This window comes from Andrena cerasifolii, chromosome 2, assembly GCF_050908995.1.
Source record: "Andrena cerasifolii isolate SP2316 chromosome 2, iyAndCera1_principal, whole genome shotgun sequence".
NCBI lineage: Eukaryota > Metazoa > Arthropoda > Insecta > Hymenoptera > Andrenidae > Andrena > Andrena cerasifolii.
Genome location: NC_135119.1, coordinates 25,588,453 through 25,603,629, shown reverse-complemented (window position 1 = coordinate 25,603,629; position 15,177 = coordinate 25,588,453). Strand labels below are relative to the sequence as shown.

Below are 15,177 nucleotides of genomic sequence, written 5' to 3'. Positions count from 1 at the left end.
TACAAATTCGCCCCTGGCAGCAAAACTCTGTGAACTCTGTTACCTCCGCTACAATCCCCTCCAGGCTTGAGTAGCGTGCAGAACTTTCAATGGTTGTACTGTAGCAACTAGGGCCAGGTAAACAGTAAATCACAACGCAGCAGGCACCGCAAGGAACACATTGTATTTCTCTGTTGAAAATGTTAATTCCAGGTTCCTAATGGGTTTTAAGTGTAGAAAAGTTTCGATCGCTGGGTCGAATAGATTCTTATGCAACAATCTCTACGCAGTAAGTTAAACATAAAGTTCTCTCACTCATTGGACGACAGCACCATTTGTAATAGAGTGGATCAGTTACAGAATCAGAGTCAACATTTCCAGGATTAAAAGCCCTGTTTAAAAGCGCTGCTATCGCTCGAAGATTAGAAAAGCTATCTGCGCACGTTTACACGGGCTGCTCTTTCTCGATTCGTATTCACAAGGCACGAAGGTCGTCATCTCGATGGCTGGCTGGAAGGCGCGGGTGCGCATGATCGGCGTGTCAATGAATTCACTTGGACAATCACAGTTCCTTCTTTAGTAGTACACCGAAGGATTAGTCTGCCTCGTTAGTAGTATCAGCGTAGAGTATAAATATATAAATGCATGAACGACAGTGAAAGCGAATGGCTTTAATACTGTGCTGTTTCCTACGACACTTGTTAGCTTCTATCCTTCTTTTTAGACTCAACGCCGTGTCGTTTAAAAGAGATCCCGGGTCCGACTTAACTTCCCTGATGGAGTTCACTTTTTGCGTCTGATGTCGAATGACTATTAATCTTTTTTATCTTATTTAGTACGGCCTACGTGTCACTCGCAAGGCTCTTTAAAAGTAAGGTTTACGTAGGTCTACGAATAATGAATGTAAGTTCGTGCTGAAGAATATATAAGTCACGGGATTAAACTATTTAAAAAGTACTAACAGGCAGTGGCGGATTTAACAGGGCGGCTGATGAGCAGTTGTCACCTGGGCCCCTGCTCAGAAGGCCCCACCAGGGCCCCATTCTTAAAAGTAATTACACTGAGCCCGTTTTCAGTAAACTACTGCTTTAGTTTCACAAAAAATGGGCCCAACTCAGAAGGCCCCCCCTAGTCTTCAAAAATAAATCATGATTTTATCTAAGCACTTTTTTTCTATACTTTTCTGTACATTTACCCTCTTTTAGTAAACTACCTCTTCATTTTCCCGAAAAAATGGGCCCCTCAACGTTTGCCACTTGGGCCTTTTTTCTTAAATCCGCCACTGCTAACAGGGGGAGCAAAATGTTGCTTCGTACTAACGCCGCGTTTCCGTTCAGTCGACTAGAACACGTTGGGGTTTGTAGAAGTTTTAATCAGAAATTGGTAGCTTCACAAGTATAAACGTTCAGTGAAAAAGTAAGAAAATTTACGGTGGAAAAAGTCTGTCATCCAAACGTCGTTCTCAATCGGGGGGTATTAGTTATTGCGCTTACTTGACGTGTCGTGAAATGGAGCGGCCGAATCGTTATCTGAAATAAGCGTAGAATCGATGGGGCGCGGTGTCTGGCAGTTAACAGTGCTAAGTAGTGTCTGAGAATATGACTATGTCGGCTGATTTCTCTTCCTCCGTGGATACAAATGGAGTCACCACTTGCATACTCACTGATATATACAACGGATAAGTAAGCTCTTTATCCAGCAGCATCACTTGTTTCTGAAACGCAAGGCGCATTTATAATCTACGATACCTTGGAATTGAAGCGATCCTGCTGATCACTTACCTCTTCGTTCTTGTGAAGCGATAACCTAAGCATGCCAGAGCTTTGAATGTGTTTTACTTGGCGTTGCTCATCCAGCGAAATTAGACTTACTCTGAAACAAATTGTTCATGAAGCTCTGAATTAACTTTTCTCAGTCTCCCCACGGATCTGCGCATACTTTAGAACTATATTGTGCTTGCTGTGATTGGCTTTAATGTGGTCTGTGTCTAATCTATGATTCCTCTTGATCCTCAAAGTGGTGCTGTCCAAGCACACCACCAAATCCAACCCAAAGTGAAACGCCGTCCATCTCCAAATGTGCTCGCCAGCTTTCTCGATGCACCTCCCGCAACGGAAGCACTCGCGGGCAAACTCTTCTTCGCTCATCTGCTTCGGTCTACAGCGACAAAGAGAAAAGCACTGCGCTTTAATATTACTCGCACGACACCCGCCCTCCTCGATTACTTTTCACAGCGCGTTATAAGTAGAAGGAATATCATAGGTACCTAAAGTGGTTCAACAAAGATGGGAGTAGATTTTTCAGAGTGCATATTCTGCCTGCAAAGCTGGACGCAAAAAGAAAGGGGAAGAAAGAGGATGCACATTAAGGATACGTCTAACGAGTGCAAAGGCTTCCAGACTCACCCTCGATCTTTATTCGCGTCTATTCTTAGCAAATGTAACCATTGTTCCTTGTACGCGCTGTGCAGCCATTCGTGCGGTATCAGATTATCGCTGTACAGAATCTTAACGTCCTGGTCGTGTAACAAAAGATACTTCATTCTCAACGCTTTGAAAGGCGCCGCGAATTCTTTGCCCTCTTCTGTCATAAGGAAAGGACTTGTCCATTTGTGATTTCTGAAGTATTCGTCGATTTGAAGGGTCTCCTCTTTATTGTGCACATGTACGAACAACCTGCAACGATTCATTGCGAAACGAATGATTTAAAAACGAACCAGACTGGCGGAGCTCGTTACTCACCACACTCGTAGCATCATGTATATGCAAAACTCTGTTTGCATAGCGATTAAGTCGGGACTAGCGATTAATTCGGCCATCAAGTCGGGTGTAATTTCCTTTAAGAAGGTTGGGTGCAACCACCCGTACCCTAAGAGGTTCACCTCCAACCACCGCTTCGCAGCGGCTTTCACCACCGGCACGCCGTAAGACACAGCAGCGTTGTAATACGGGACGACCGTCTTAATATTCGTCGTCTCCACCATGATATCTGTGCACTGGTCGATCAACCCTTGCAACTGGAATAAAGTGGACGTGGCCAGAATCGGTATGACGTCTTTTGGTTCCAAACTGACTTCGTCCTGGTAAAAGGAACCAAACACTGTCAAAAGAGCTGAAAACATATAAAATTATTCAAAGAAGTAAACTCGTATTCATTCTGGATGCAGCGAATTCTATTACTAATGGCTATTTACAATCCAAAGTGATGTTAGGATCTGCGATCTCTACGCTGATGACTGTCTCGTTCGCTTCCCTCCACGATCCAGAGAACATGCTCGCGAAGTACGGGCTCTGAAAGAAGCGTATGACTCTCGTACAAATCTAACATAGAAGAAAGGAACTATACGTGCGCACATCGAATCGGAGATGCTACCTGACTGATATAAACTTTATGTAATCTCCACGCTTTTCCCAACATGAGCACAGTTATGTCACTGCCTTTTTCTTCTTGGAACAAGGTTTTATATATGTACTGAGCCGTCGTAAGCAGTTTCCGCCTGAAAACAGAAGTCGAAGCGAAATATTAGTAAGAGTGTATGTAACGCTCGTTCCCTGACAATAGCCATCGCGAGATATGTAGTTGCAAAATCAAGGAGCTATTTCCTTCGATGATGTAAACATCGTTCGGCCCCCATTGACAATGTGCTCGTACGCGTGAATTAACGCGAGCTCGGTAGTCAGATTTACTCGTACTTTTTCGGCGTTTGGAGCGTCCGATCGATGTAATCCGACTCGGAGTCGAAGTCATCCTCCTCGATGCACTTTCGTTTACGGCCACGGTACACGGAGTGCACCGCATTGTTTGACATCGACGCGATCCTGCTCGCGTAGCTTCCCATTTTGCCGCGTTCTGCTTCTAATGGTTAGGCGCAGTTCCAAGTCCGAGTATCGAGAAGTCCTCGGCGATGCTCGACATTATCTCTGAAGCTCCGGGGAACCGCGGGGCTGTGCCACAGTGTTCGGTACACAAAAGACCGCCTGTATCGAGGTGTACCCCCGCGAACCTACAACCTACAACCGTATGCACATACGGGAAGAGTATATAAAAAAGCATGTAAACATGTGACGTAACAAAAGATGCGTATCGCGGGGGGAGCGAGCGGGGATACGATACATACTATTTGCAGACGGAGTGCCCAGCGGTGTTTCGTCCAATTGGACACTTCTGCTCGCGCGGGTGAAAGTGCCCAATGCGTGATAACCTTAAAAGGAAGGCGAACAGCATTGCATTCGACGCTATTCGGTGCTGGCCAAATGAAACAGAACCGAGTATATACTCTCCTGTTCAAGAAATACGCGATAAGAAATGCATAGTACGGAGGAACGATTTAATTATTGTGCTCGAGTATATTTTGCCCGTTACTAAGTACTCAGCTTTTAGAATTTTTCTTGTCCGATATGACAAATTTAATTTGTTATATAATGGGGTATTTACGGTTTTGGTAGATACGTTTGTGATTAGTAACGTCTTGTTTTGATTAATGCAAATATAGCTGGTTTTAAATAGACTAGAAGAGTAATTGAAGATGCCTAAATACTTATATGGAAAAAGAACGCGAACATACATTAAAACTGGAATTCTAGATAATTCTAGAATATCTAGATAATAATAAAAAAAAATAACATGGTACCACCGGCTCTTCACACTCTTTCAAATAAAAAAACAAACATCGAAATCGGGGAAAAGCGAAACCGAGTTTAGCTTTCCCGCTTAATGCTGAAAGTCACGTGGACCAATCACGTGACTGGTTTTGACGCTCAAAACGAGCGTTCCCAAGTCATTCCGCAAGCGCGGTTTTTACGCGCGTTGTGTGCAGCATTGACCTATAAGATTACCTGGAGAGAGAGAGAGAGAGAGAGAGAGAGAGAACAGAGCAATGGCGGCCGGTCCGAGAAAGAGGGAAGTAACGGGTGAATCTATCTGTGTCTTACAACAGGCTATGGATGTATAGTGCATGTGAGTGAAGTTATCTGCGAACAAAAAATGCATACATAACACAGATGTACAGATAGAGAGGGATAATAGGAAGAAGAAGGATAGGTTTACCCGTTATCTTCTGTTTCCCTCGGACCGCTGTCGCCTCTACTTCTTCCCACTGCTGTTCTCTCTCCAGGTATTCTTATAGCTCAATGGTGTGCAGTCGCCGCGCTCAGCCATGTGCATTCAAATAGCGCGCGCTAGAACGGCGTCTGCATTTACGAGCGAATCTACGCAAAATTTTCAGACTTTTATGCAAATTGCGTATTATTTCACGAACGATCTTCTGTTTTTAATTGATCCGAACTACACACGAAACTTAATCCACACAGAACTCAAGTAAACCAGAAATCTCTCACTTTATCTTTCAGGTTAAATCAGAGACACAATGGCGTCACATTATTATGCGTCCAATTAAACTTTTCTATTACAATGTGTCAATAGAGTCATTGATATGCGCGTTCAAATGAAACTTAAGTAATAAACATATACATGGGCTACAAAAAGGGTTCTTAAAAAAATTGACACGCTTTTCTATTGATGACATTACTGTATATACAAATTCCTGCTTCTAATGCACTACGTATATGTGTGTAACGCGCGCAGTGCCACCAGGGGCGTATCCAGGGGGGCGCTAGGGACCCCCCCTCCAAGAGTAATAAAATAGAGAAATATTATGACATCGTGTATTATTCTGTATAATTAATGTAAATTTAATTATTTAGGCTATAATATAAGATAGAGATATTAAAATATAAATTACAACCAAATTTTAAATCTTGCAAAAGAAGGTTCAAAAATGTACTTATGTGCTTTTACATATTTCGCCCCCTCTAAGAAAGGCTCCTGAAAACCGGCTCTGAGTACCACACACATTTGATTCAAACACGTCATTCATTTTGATTCATTCGTACGGCGTACTCAATTCAACTGTTTCCAACTGACTCTTAACTGTCGTGTGAAAACTGTTCCTTCTACTTTACGAGCGAGTTCAGTGTGAGAGCCAACGATTATCGTGGTCTTCGATAACAAAAATGTAATTCCTTTGCACCGAATGGTTGCGAACTTATCGGCGAATTTTGCTGTCGCACGCCAACTTAAATGAAATATAACCTCGGGTGGAGGAAAGCTCTAACTCACGAGCGGTGAAAACGTTTGTTTATGAACTGTATCATGAGTGCCCGAAGTTACAGTTCCTTAACCTCATTTTAACGAAGGTATGGCATTAATTGTACCGCAGAAGTACTATACTTTCTCTTAAATGTGATTATGCGCTTTAGGTACAATAACCCCTTCACGCGATGTGGTATTACCCGTTCGTTACTTCGACTAATAAGTACGACGTAGATGCACAATATCTAACAACAGTTGTATTCAACAGCAAAAACAACGCACTGACTGCGAAATATTTGATGCACATTTTCGTCTTACAGAAAGATCTACGAGTACAATCGATATGGCGTCTTCGGTGCAGGGACAAGAACCTGTCGATTCGGAAAGACCTGGGAAACCGCTGAACCTCAGACCTTATCCTTCAAAAAGGAATTTTTGCGTAAATGTGAATAAAACTCGATTAAATGGAAATGGTAATTTAGAAGAACTTGCTTGCAAGCCAGTCTCTGTGAGCATCACAAAATTATCGGTCTCGGACTTAAAGAAAATGGCCCCGAGACGGTTGCGAAAAAGTACAATTGCACAGAGATCTGCGCAAATGAAGAAGGACCTTAGAAAAAGGAGAAAAGAAGTCGAGCGGCGTGTGAATGAAAGAGATGTTCAGCGTCAGATTGTAACTCGTAAGGAACAAATGCCCAGTGATTCTAAGGAGGATATAAGGAATTGTACAAATATTAATCAGCCGTGCATAAAACTGCGCAGAATAGACGAAGTAATTAATAAAATAGCGCAGACCTTCGCCAGAGTAATTCCAAACAAGGATCCCAAAACAGATATTCTTCCGCAGTACGTAGAGAAATCTAATGCTGAATCAAGCGACATAGTATCGCCACTGTTACCATTAAGTATTAATGAGAATGAATGTCACGGTGAAGCTGAGAGTTTAACGACCGATTGCCGTGTAAATGAGAATTCACAAGCGCGACAACCTGCTCGAAGCAGTAGGGATCGATCTTCTTGCAACGATGAATTGCACGTAAATAATAAGAGGAAGAATTTCGAAAGATTGATCCAGGTCATATCTGATTTTGAAAGTTACGATGGGAGCAATGCGAGTGATAAGTCGCAGGAGATATTTCTAAGAGAAGCGAAGAGATTTAAGTTAGACTCGACAGCGGAAACAACTCAGATTTCTGTAACAAACGAAGAACTCTGTACGCGTAATAACTTGGAAGAGAGTATTAACACCAAGCGTAACACCGAAGAGTCATTATCGCAAATGGAACTGGCTGGAAAAGTAAACGGCTCTGATGAATCATGCGAACTTTCCAAGGAGCAAAACTCTGAAGCTGCAGACCGATGTACAGATGTTGCAAAGCAGAACTCAGATATATCGGGAAATGAATCTCGGAAACTTGATCTCGCAGTTGAGGGAATCAAAGAGGAATGTGCTTCCACTTGCGTGCCTTCAGGAACAGATTTTATACACACCTCGGAAAGTAATGCTTGCTCGGAGGACAATGGTTCTGCGGCTGTAGAGGAACCAATGCCTGAAACCAATGGTTCTGCAACTGCAGAGGAACCAATGCCCGAAACCAATGATTCTGCGACTGTAGAGGAACCAATGCCCGAAACCAACGAGCTTCGAGAGGCAAAGCATAAGACGCTTATTTCAGACCCAGATTTAATGAAAGAATATAAATTATTTCGTGAATTGAGGGTCCTTTTGATAAAACTTGATTCCATAAAAGCTTCCTCTGGTAATAAATACTCGGCTGCAGAGATCAAGCAGTTAACAGATAATTATGTAGACTCTATACTGGAGTCTAATTATCTACACACACCTCATGATCTATCAATTAATGCAGTTCAGTTGGAGAGGTCTACGGAGCCTGTAGGAAGCTTAAATACTTGTGAGAATGACGGCAGTAATACTCGTGCACCCATAAAGAGTGTGCAAAATATAAGCGAGGAGTCGTCGAGTATCTTAGACAGATCTTTGTCTCCAAGTGCGATGGAACAGATGAAAATACACGAGAGGAAGAGATCTCAAAAGCAGTACGTTACTAAGAGTCTCACAGAATTCGTGGAGAATAATTCTTTGAAGGAAATGCATATAGACGCAGTTTCTGAAAAATCCAAATCTTCGTCAGCTGTAATTGTACCATTCTCTTCGAAAAAATCTACCGCCAATGGTCCCGATGGCTTAAGTGGAACGGGAACCACTGGGAGTGCACGAAAATTGAAAATCATATCTTGTAGCAATGTGAAAATAAAATCTATTGGAGGGGTCTTGAATTCCAGAGAAACGATATCAAAATACTTATTCCGTAATGAGAATTCTGAAAAAACAGGCACTGATGCGGTTCCCCCGGGAAATGCGGAAACCGACAAGCGTAAAAAGTTTGTTTCCACTATACTCGCACTGAAGAGTAATCTTAAAGACGAAATGATACAAGGATCTCCAGGAAAGAAGATACGTTTAATTAAATTACATGCTAAATTACATCATAAAGCGGATGGAAGGAAAAACACTGTCAGTACTTCTATATCTCCGATGAAGCATAATGCCTACAAATGCATTGTCTGTAATCTTTGCTTCGAAGATTATTCTAGCTTGCAACAACATTTAACTACGCACACACAGAAGCAAAACTCTGCTTCGCCAGAAAAGAATCCTGGGAAGCAACAAGATACGTCTTCTTCTTTAGAGGCAAACACATCGCAGTTGGATACTATTGAAGAAAAGCTATCAAAGTTGGATGATATTGAAGAAAAGCCATCAAAGTTGGATGATATTGAAGAAAAGCCATCGAAGCCTCGGAGTAATAAAAAGAACAAAGAATCACCGCAAAAGGAACTGAGAAAGAACCCCGAAGAAGCAAAGAGTTCTCCATCGAGTAAGAAGAGACATAATTTTCCCAGGAAGCGGTCTAAAGCTTCTAGAGCACTTAATGAAATAAGCAATTGCAGCATTTGCTCGCAAGCCTTTCCAACGGACGTTGAGTTGGCGGCTCACATTTACTTGCACACAGAAAGTGAATTGCAAAGAGCGTACCAGATCGCGAAGAAAAAGAAAGAAGTTGATGTGCAGACGGGAGGGGAAAAATCGGAACACGCTGCAACTAAAGAGTCAGTTACAAAGAAGGCAAATAAGAATGCAGGTGAAACGACAGATATAGTGGAAAAATTAGTAACAGTCAACGGCGAAGTGGAAGCACATGTTTCGGAACTGTTAGAACAAAATCTGGTGAATTCTAAAATCAGAATTTCTCGAGAAGCAACGATCACAGATCCCCTCATAACAAATAAACCATCTGCCTCGAACCAAAGCGAGTCTAGAATGACGCCAGTGCCTTCCGTGCAAAATAGTATGGAGAAAGAGAAGATAAATAAGACGGCTAGTATTAAAAGAGGATTCACCATATGCCAATGTCATAACAAATCGGAAAACAGCGAGAATTGTTTGCAGATTGAAATAGTCCTCCTCTGCCATAGCTGCAGAGTATTGTTTCGAAGTATGGAGTGCTTCGAGACTCATTATCGTCTTCCTGATTCTACGCTGTGCAATCAGAACCGCTTGGAAAGTGGCCGATCTCCAAACTTATTCTGCGCCACTTGTGGTATGATATTCAGTTCGGTCCAAGACGTGCGCCATCATCTCCAGATGCACGCTCGCTTCAAGCAAAGCTGCACCATGGACTTTCGGTGTAACATCTGCAAGGTGATATTTATTGGTATCGGCTCCCTGTTTTACATTCACTGGTCGAAGCATTCGAAGGATCCTTTCTGGATGGCTAGCGAGCAATCGTTCCCAAAAATGTCTGTGATAAACTCGAAAGCGAAGAAGGTAGAAAATAAGCCAGGTAGCCCCGAGCTAAATAATTGCATAGAGACGTACATTCAAGTAGCAGAACATATTTGTTGGAAATGCAAATTGCCATTCGTCACGGAGGACGATTTAAAGAAGCATGAATCAAAATGCAACGTGACTAATTCGACAGAAGATACAGCTGTAGAGAGAACAGTGGCCTCGAACGCTGCTGTACAAAAGCAACCAACGATACAATTGATTTGCAGCGCGTGCGATGGCACTTTCTCCGAGAAAGTAGAGTTTTATACGCATATGAGAAGCGAGCATAATTTCGTCTGCGAGCCTCAATTTGTGTGCGTGTCTCTTACAACGATTAAACGAGCGTTCATTTGCAGTATTTGTATGGACATATCTGATGGCATAGATCAATTCGAGGAGCACTGGGTGAAGCACAATACAAAACGTCTGTTCTTCACTTGTACTTGCTGCGAAAAAAGCTGCAGTAGTTTAAAGACCCTTTTAGAGCACGTCAGAGAACATGAATCTATAACGGGAGAAGATACGCTATCCTGTAAAGTAAATTATCAGCAGGTTGAGTATATCTGTCTACCATGTAATATTGGTTTTCACTCGCAGACAAGCTTCGAGGAACACGCCGTGATTCATAAACTGCGCGTCCAAACGCTGAAACGGAAGAGTAACAAAGAATCGGATCAGAAAAGTTCTACGCCAACGTCGCTGGCGAACGATGATTCCAGTTCTTCGACGTCAAAGGAGAAAGAGATATCTGTGCAACGGGAGGTGAATGCGAAGAGTCAAACGATAAGAAATAAGGCAGGCGAGTATTCAACAACATCTAGTAGTACCCAATTTGATAGGGAGAAGTTAATCAATATTTTAGAAGGGAATGATGATGAATCTGAAAGTGAATTAACGATAGACTTGACAGAACTTGCAGAAGAACGCAAAGAGTTACAAGGGAGAGACAAGAACAAAGAGAAGCAGTCAGCGTCTACCTCCAAGTTGAATGAAACCAGCGCACTTTTAAAGAATGCAACTGTTCAGACGCCTTCGCAGAATGTTATATCAGCAGTGTCCAACGGAGTTACACAAGCCTCTGAAAGTGTTACAATCCCTGCACCCTCTAAGAACACATCAACTTCGACACCTGAGAATCTCAATCCAAGTCTAAAAACACCTGTAACCGATGGACATGTTTCGTGCGAGCCTGCGAGCGACAGCAGTAATACACAATCAATTGTATCTGCAAGCAAAGAAGAGCCACCAGTATCGAAGAGAGCGAGTTCCATAAAACCTAGACAAGGATTTCTACGCGTGAAAACTCTCGCGGAGCTTGTTGGGAATAAAGACACGCAAGAATTGTCCAAAGCCTATGGATGTACATTTGAAGGTCCCAATGTTTGGAGGTTGAATAAAGACACAGGGCAGCGTGAGATTCCAGCGACGAAAACACCTTCGCAACAACCATCCAATTCGGCTTCAGAGACAGGTAATCCTGCGGTGAGGTCTGCACCGGCTGAAAGGCCTTCGCAGCAGAGTCCAAGACTACCGTGGAACATTTCCAATCAGTTGCTAGCTTCTTCAAATGCGCTACTCCATGAAAAAATGTCAGCTACGAAACATCTCCAATCGAGTATGCCTCAGAAGAGAAACTTTGGGTCCTCTGCGCAGAGTTCAACGTCGGCGTATCATAAAAATTTGCCAGCATGTAATATTGTTCGGACAAACATAGCTATACCACGCTCCGCTTTGAGAAGGATTGGAAAAACTCCTGCGAAATCAGGATCGAACTCCCCTAGCGTACAGAACGTGCAAGAAGCACGTCCAGCAACTTGTTCTGCCAACGAAAGCTCAGCAGCACCTACTGTAGGTAGCGTAGCAGACTCAAACGCAACTACCTCGTTAAATCCATCGTCGCACACAGAAACTGCTGTCGATTCGAATAGGAAGTATACCTGCGGAACGTATCGCGGACATCGTGGAGAAAACGTGGCAGGATATTCGATGCAGGAGATCTCTAATATTTATTCCATTTACAAAAAGCAGAGCATAGAACAGTCAGCGAGGGAAAGCGGGAACAATGCCGGCGATGCGACAGCAACGGCGAAGGACAATTTGACGACTAACGATCAGAATTGCAAAGAAAGTACGCAGGCTACTCCGAACGAATCGGGGGCGAAACAAGCTTCCTCGGGCGTCTTCTATCAATACCCCGCTCTTCCCCCTAGTAGTTTAAGTAACAATAATCAATGGCCCATGCAGAGTCAGCAAATGAATCAACCAGTGGCGAGGAGCACGCCGCCTTCCTTTTATTATAAGAATCCCTCCGCTGGCGGGATGTCAATAGTGATAAACCAAACTACGCCCGCTGTGCAGAATATACCAACGATAGGTATACTACCGCAGCAAGCACCGCAGCCACAAATGTATCAGCCACTGCTTTACAGCAACCCAGCGACAAATGTGAATCCGTACGTGCAACAGTTGCAGGTAGATGGAACGACCCAATCGACTGTCACTAACCAAGAGAGTATCTTATGCTATTGTGTATTCGCAGAATGATGCTTCTGGATACCAGGTGGCACCTAATCCATACGACGCATCGGTTGGAGGAACTATTATGACCTATGCAGTGACGCTGCAACCCCCGAGCCAACCGATTTGCCCCTATTGCCCAAAGACTGTCTCCTTTATGTCCGAGGAACTGTTACAGCTACATATAGACTCTAACCATGTTTTTGACTGTAACATATGTAGCCAGCGTTTTTGTACCTTCACCGACATGACTATTCACAGATTGAAACACAGGATTATGTGAACGATCTGCTGTTGATAGAGATAGAACGTAATATACTCATAGGTTTATGTTATTTAAATTGTTATTCGAGCATTGAAAGAATTGAGAGCAAAGAGGAAGTAACGTCGCGTCTTAAGGGGCTTCCTAGTGTGACGGCTGGAAAGAAAACTTAATTTCTCGGGAATTAAAAAAGGGGCGGTACTGCACGTATCATTTGTAGCGTTATCCATATTTGTTTGTTTTTTAATTCCCAAAAAATTAAGTTCTTTTCAGCCGTCACATTAGGAGGACCCCTCAAGGATACTGTAATTTATTCCTGTCTCAAGTTGTTTGATATTCAGCAAAGTATTCTGCCCCGTTGACACTGATGAATCGCAGAACGAATGCGACATCGAAGAAGAAATTGTACTTTAAGTTCTACGATTTTCATCATTCATATACGAATATAATTATGTACCAATAAGTGATATATGCGTAAAAAGATTGCGTAAACTACTAAAAAACAATGAAGGTTTCTTTATAGAATACCGTGTTACGAGTAGATAGAAAGTAATTATAAAATATGACAGTAGACAGTATTTGTATCCACTATATTTGTATTAATATTTTTATAGAGAGGAAAACCACGCCCTTCGTTTCTCATACGTGGCATTTTCAAGACCGAAGAATCGAAAGCGGTCCTCAAGGTGTCAACAATTGCCGACTCCCCATTGATTTTTGTTATTTCTTCGCGTAAAGGCCGATTCAGACGGGTTACCTTTGAATCACCGACAATTATTTCATCGACATTGACACCGACTTCTACTGAATAATAAGACTATACACAGTAGAAGTCGGTGTCAATGTCGATGAACTGATTGTCGGTGATTTAAAGGTAACCCATTGAATCACGTCGAGTAATTTAGTCGAGTAGCGAGTAATTTCGTAATTTAGTCAAGCAGTTTAGTAAAACAATGGTAAATTACCGAATTACTCGCTACTCGACTAAATTACTCGACGTGTCTGTTCCAGCCTTTAGAAGAATTCTCATTAAGGTGATACCATTTACGATTGTATTTTCCATTGATTTATTGAATTCAGAGAGCTCGGTTTAACGCATGCCTAGATACGTAAGGGAGAGAAGCCAGCGGCAAAAGAATTTGTATGTAGAGGAGGACAAAGTATGATTGTACACGTTCGTACACCGTGTGTACAGAACGTCGTTATACGCGTGACTATGTGAACTCATCCTAAGAGTAAACCTACGCTCTTACCTTTCCCTGCCGGTTTACTACTTACCAATTAACAATATATCCATTGCGCGGAGCGGGTGTACTCTTAAGATGAACTCTGTATACTTGTACGCGTTATATTTTTTATAATTCTGAAGCGTTTTAATCACGATGCTCATAGTCATCGCGTCCCATCGGTGGGCGCGTTTTAACGGCGGAGAACATTGTAAGATCGTTCTGCAAAGAAATGTAGTCAACGTTTCAATAAACAATACGCTCACAATAGTATATCTGTATGTATATATATATATATATTTATATGCTTGTCTCCTTTATTCGGCACTTTGAGCGTTCGTACTTTTTTCTTTACAATTGATCGTCGTCTCAATCTCCGCACAATCGACATGCGCGCTCGATAGCCGGAACGATTGCCACGAGCAACGGGATTGAGTGGACACTAATTAAGCTTAATCTAAAATCTAAGTCGTTCTTGTTGGCGCCCGTTGCTCGCAGCAATCGCGCGAGTGGACGAAATGCCTCTGGCGTGTGTATATCATTTGTTAAAAAGTTCCATTAGAATCTGATCCGTTCTGGCGAGCGATCACGAGCAAGCCCAAAGGTGATCGACAAAAGCGACACGTTGCGAAGTTGATTTTCAGCGGGCAAATTGAAGTTTTCTGTCGCGCGATTCTTTTACGTAGCCAAATGTAGAAAAGTCGATTCTATTGGGATCCTTCGAGTTGCTCGCAACGCGTGAACGCTTCGAGCCTTGTATCGTTACCAGGTCTCTGCGTTTCAAATGCTGGGAAGCTTTAAGAAACTTAGGATTTTTACAGCTTTCATGCAAATTGAAAGGAAGTCGACGGTGGGAGGTTGTACAAGGTACACACACAGATTCTTCGCGTTGTTAGAAATCTACAAGTCATTTTCGAGATAAGTAGACGCAGTCGAAGTTTGAATTCTACGCGCGCTATTTGAATTTTGCCGCGCGCTGTTTGAACTCCGACGCGCGCTATTTGAATGCCCGTAGCAGTTGCACTTACACTTGAGACGAAATAATTGATGCACGCTTCTTAAATTACTCGGCAGCACAAAGTAAACTGATAATATTAACAATTCCACGCTGATACCTCCGGAATCGTTTAAAAGTGCTCACGAGAAAGGAAATAGAATTTCCTCGGCAAAACCGTGTCAGATGCGTCCAGTATTCAGTATTCCTAGGTCTGTGAATCTAGCAACTGTAATTATTATTAATTACGGGATGC

The 15,177-nt window shown here is 42.6% G+C and overlaps 2 protein-coding genes across 3 annotated transcripts; one reads left to right on the top strand and one right to left on the bottom strand.

Annotated features, from left to right (window-relative positions):
- Window positions 1-148: 148 nt before the first annotated feature.
- Gcl (germ cell-less) lies at window positions 149-4,001 on the bottom strand. 2 transcript variants are annotated; one of them, XM_076807547.1, is made up of 9 exons: window positions 3,672-4,001; window positions 3,352-3,475; window positions 3,173-3,269; window positions 2,721-3,090; window positions 2,385-2,654; window positions 2,246-2,305; window positions 1,918-2,136; window positions 1,761-1,851; window positions 149-1,693 (listed from the first exon to the last, which is right to left on the bottom strand). In XM_076807547.1, the coding sequence occupies exons 1-9, from the start codon at window positions 3,815-3,817 to the stop codon at window positions 1,559-1,561; spliced, it is 1,512 nt and encodes a 503-aa protein (XP_076663662.1). In that variant the 5' UTR covers window positions 3,818-4,001; the 3' UTR covers window positions 149-1,558. The 2 variants fall into 2 exon arrangements, with proteins under 2 accessions (XP_076663662.1, XP_076663663.1); XM_076807548.1 differs by lacking the exon at window positions 2,246-2,305.
- Window positions 4,002-5,855: 1,854 nt separating this feature from the next.
- LOC143366383 (uncharacterized) lies at window positions 5,856-14,200 on the top strand. Its single transcript, XM_076807445.1, has 3 exons — window positions 5,856-6,173; window positions 6,390-12,394; window positions 12,462-14,200. The coding sequence occupies exons 2-3, from the start codon at window positions 6,413-6,415 to the stop codon at window positions 12,720-12,722; spliced, it is 6,243 nt and encodes a 2,080-aa protein (XP_076663560.1). The 5' UTR covers window positions 5,856-6,173; window positions 6,390-6,412; the 3' UTR covers window positions 12,723-14,200.
- Window positions 14,201-15,177: the final 977 nt, after the last annotated feature.

Bases quoted from the DNA above. Each gene is read 5' to 3' on its own strand.
- Gcl (XM_076807547.1), bottom strand. From the start codon at position 3,817: ATGGGAAGCTACGCGAGCAGGATCGCGTCGATGTCAAACAATGCGGTG. The intron at 3,476-3,671 runs GTACGAGTAAAT...TTCTGTTTTCAG, and splicing joins ACGCTCCAAACGCCGAAAAA to GCGGAAACTGCTTACGACGG. The intron at 3,091-3,172 runs GTAAATAGCCAT...ATATGTTTTCAG, and splicing joins TCCTAACATCACTTTGGATT to CTCTTTTGACAGTGTTTGGT.
- LOC143366383 (XM_076807445.1), top strand. From the start codon at position 6,413: ATGGCGTCTTCGGTGCAGGGACAAGAACCTGTCGATTCGGAAAGACCT. The intron at 12,395-12,461 runs GTAGATGGAACG...GTGTATTCGCAG, and splicing joins CGTACGTGCAACAGTTGCAG to AATGATGCTTCTGGATACCA.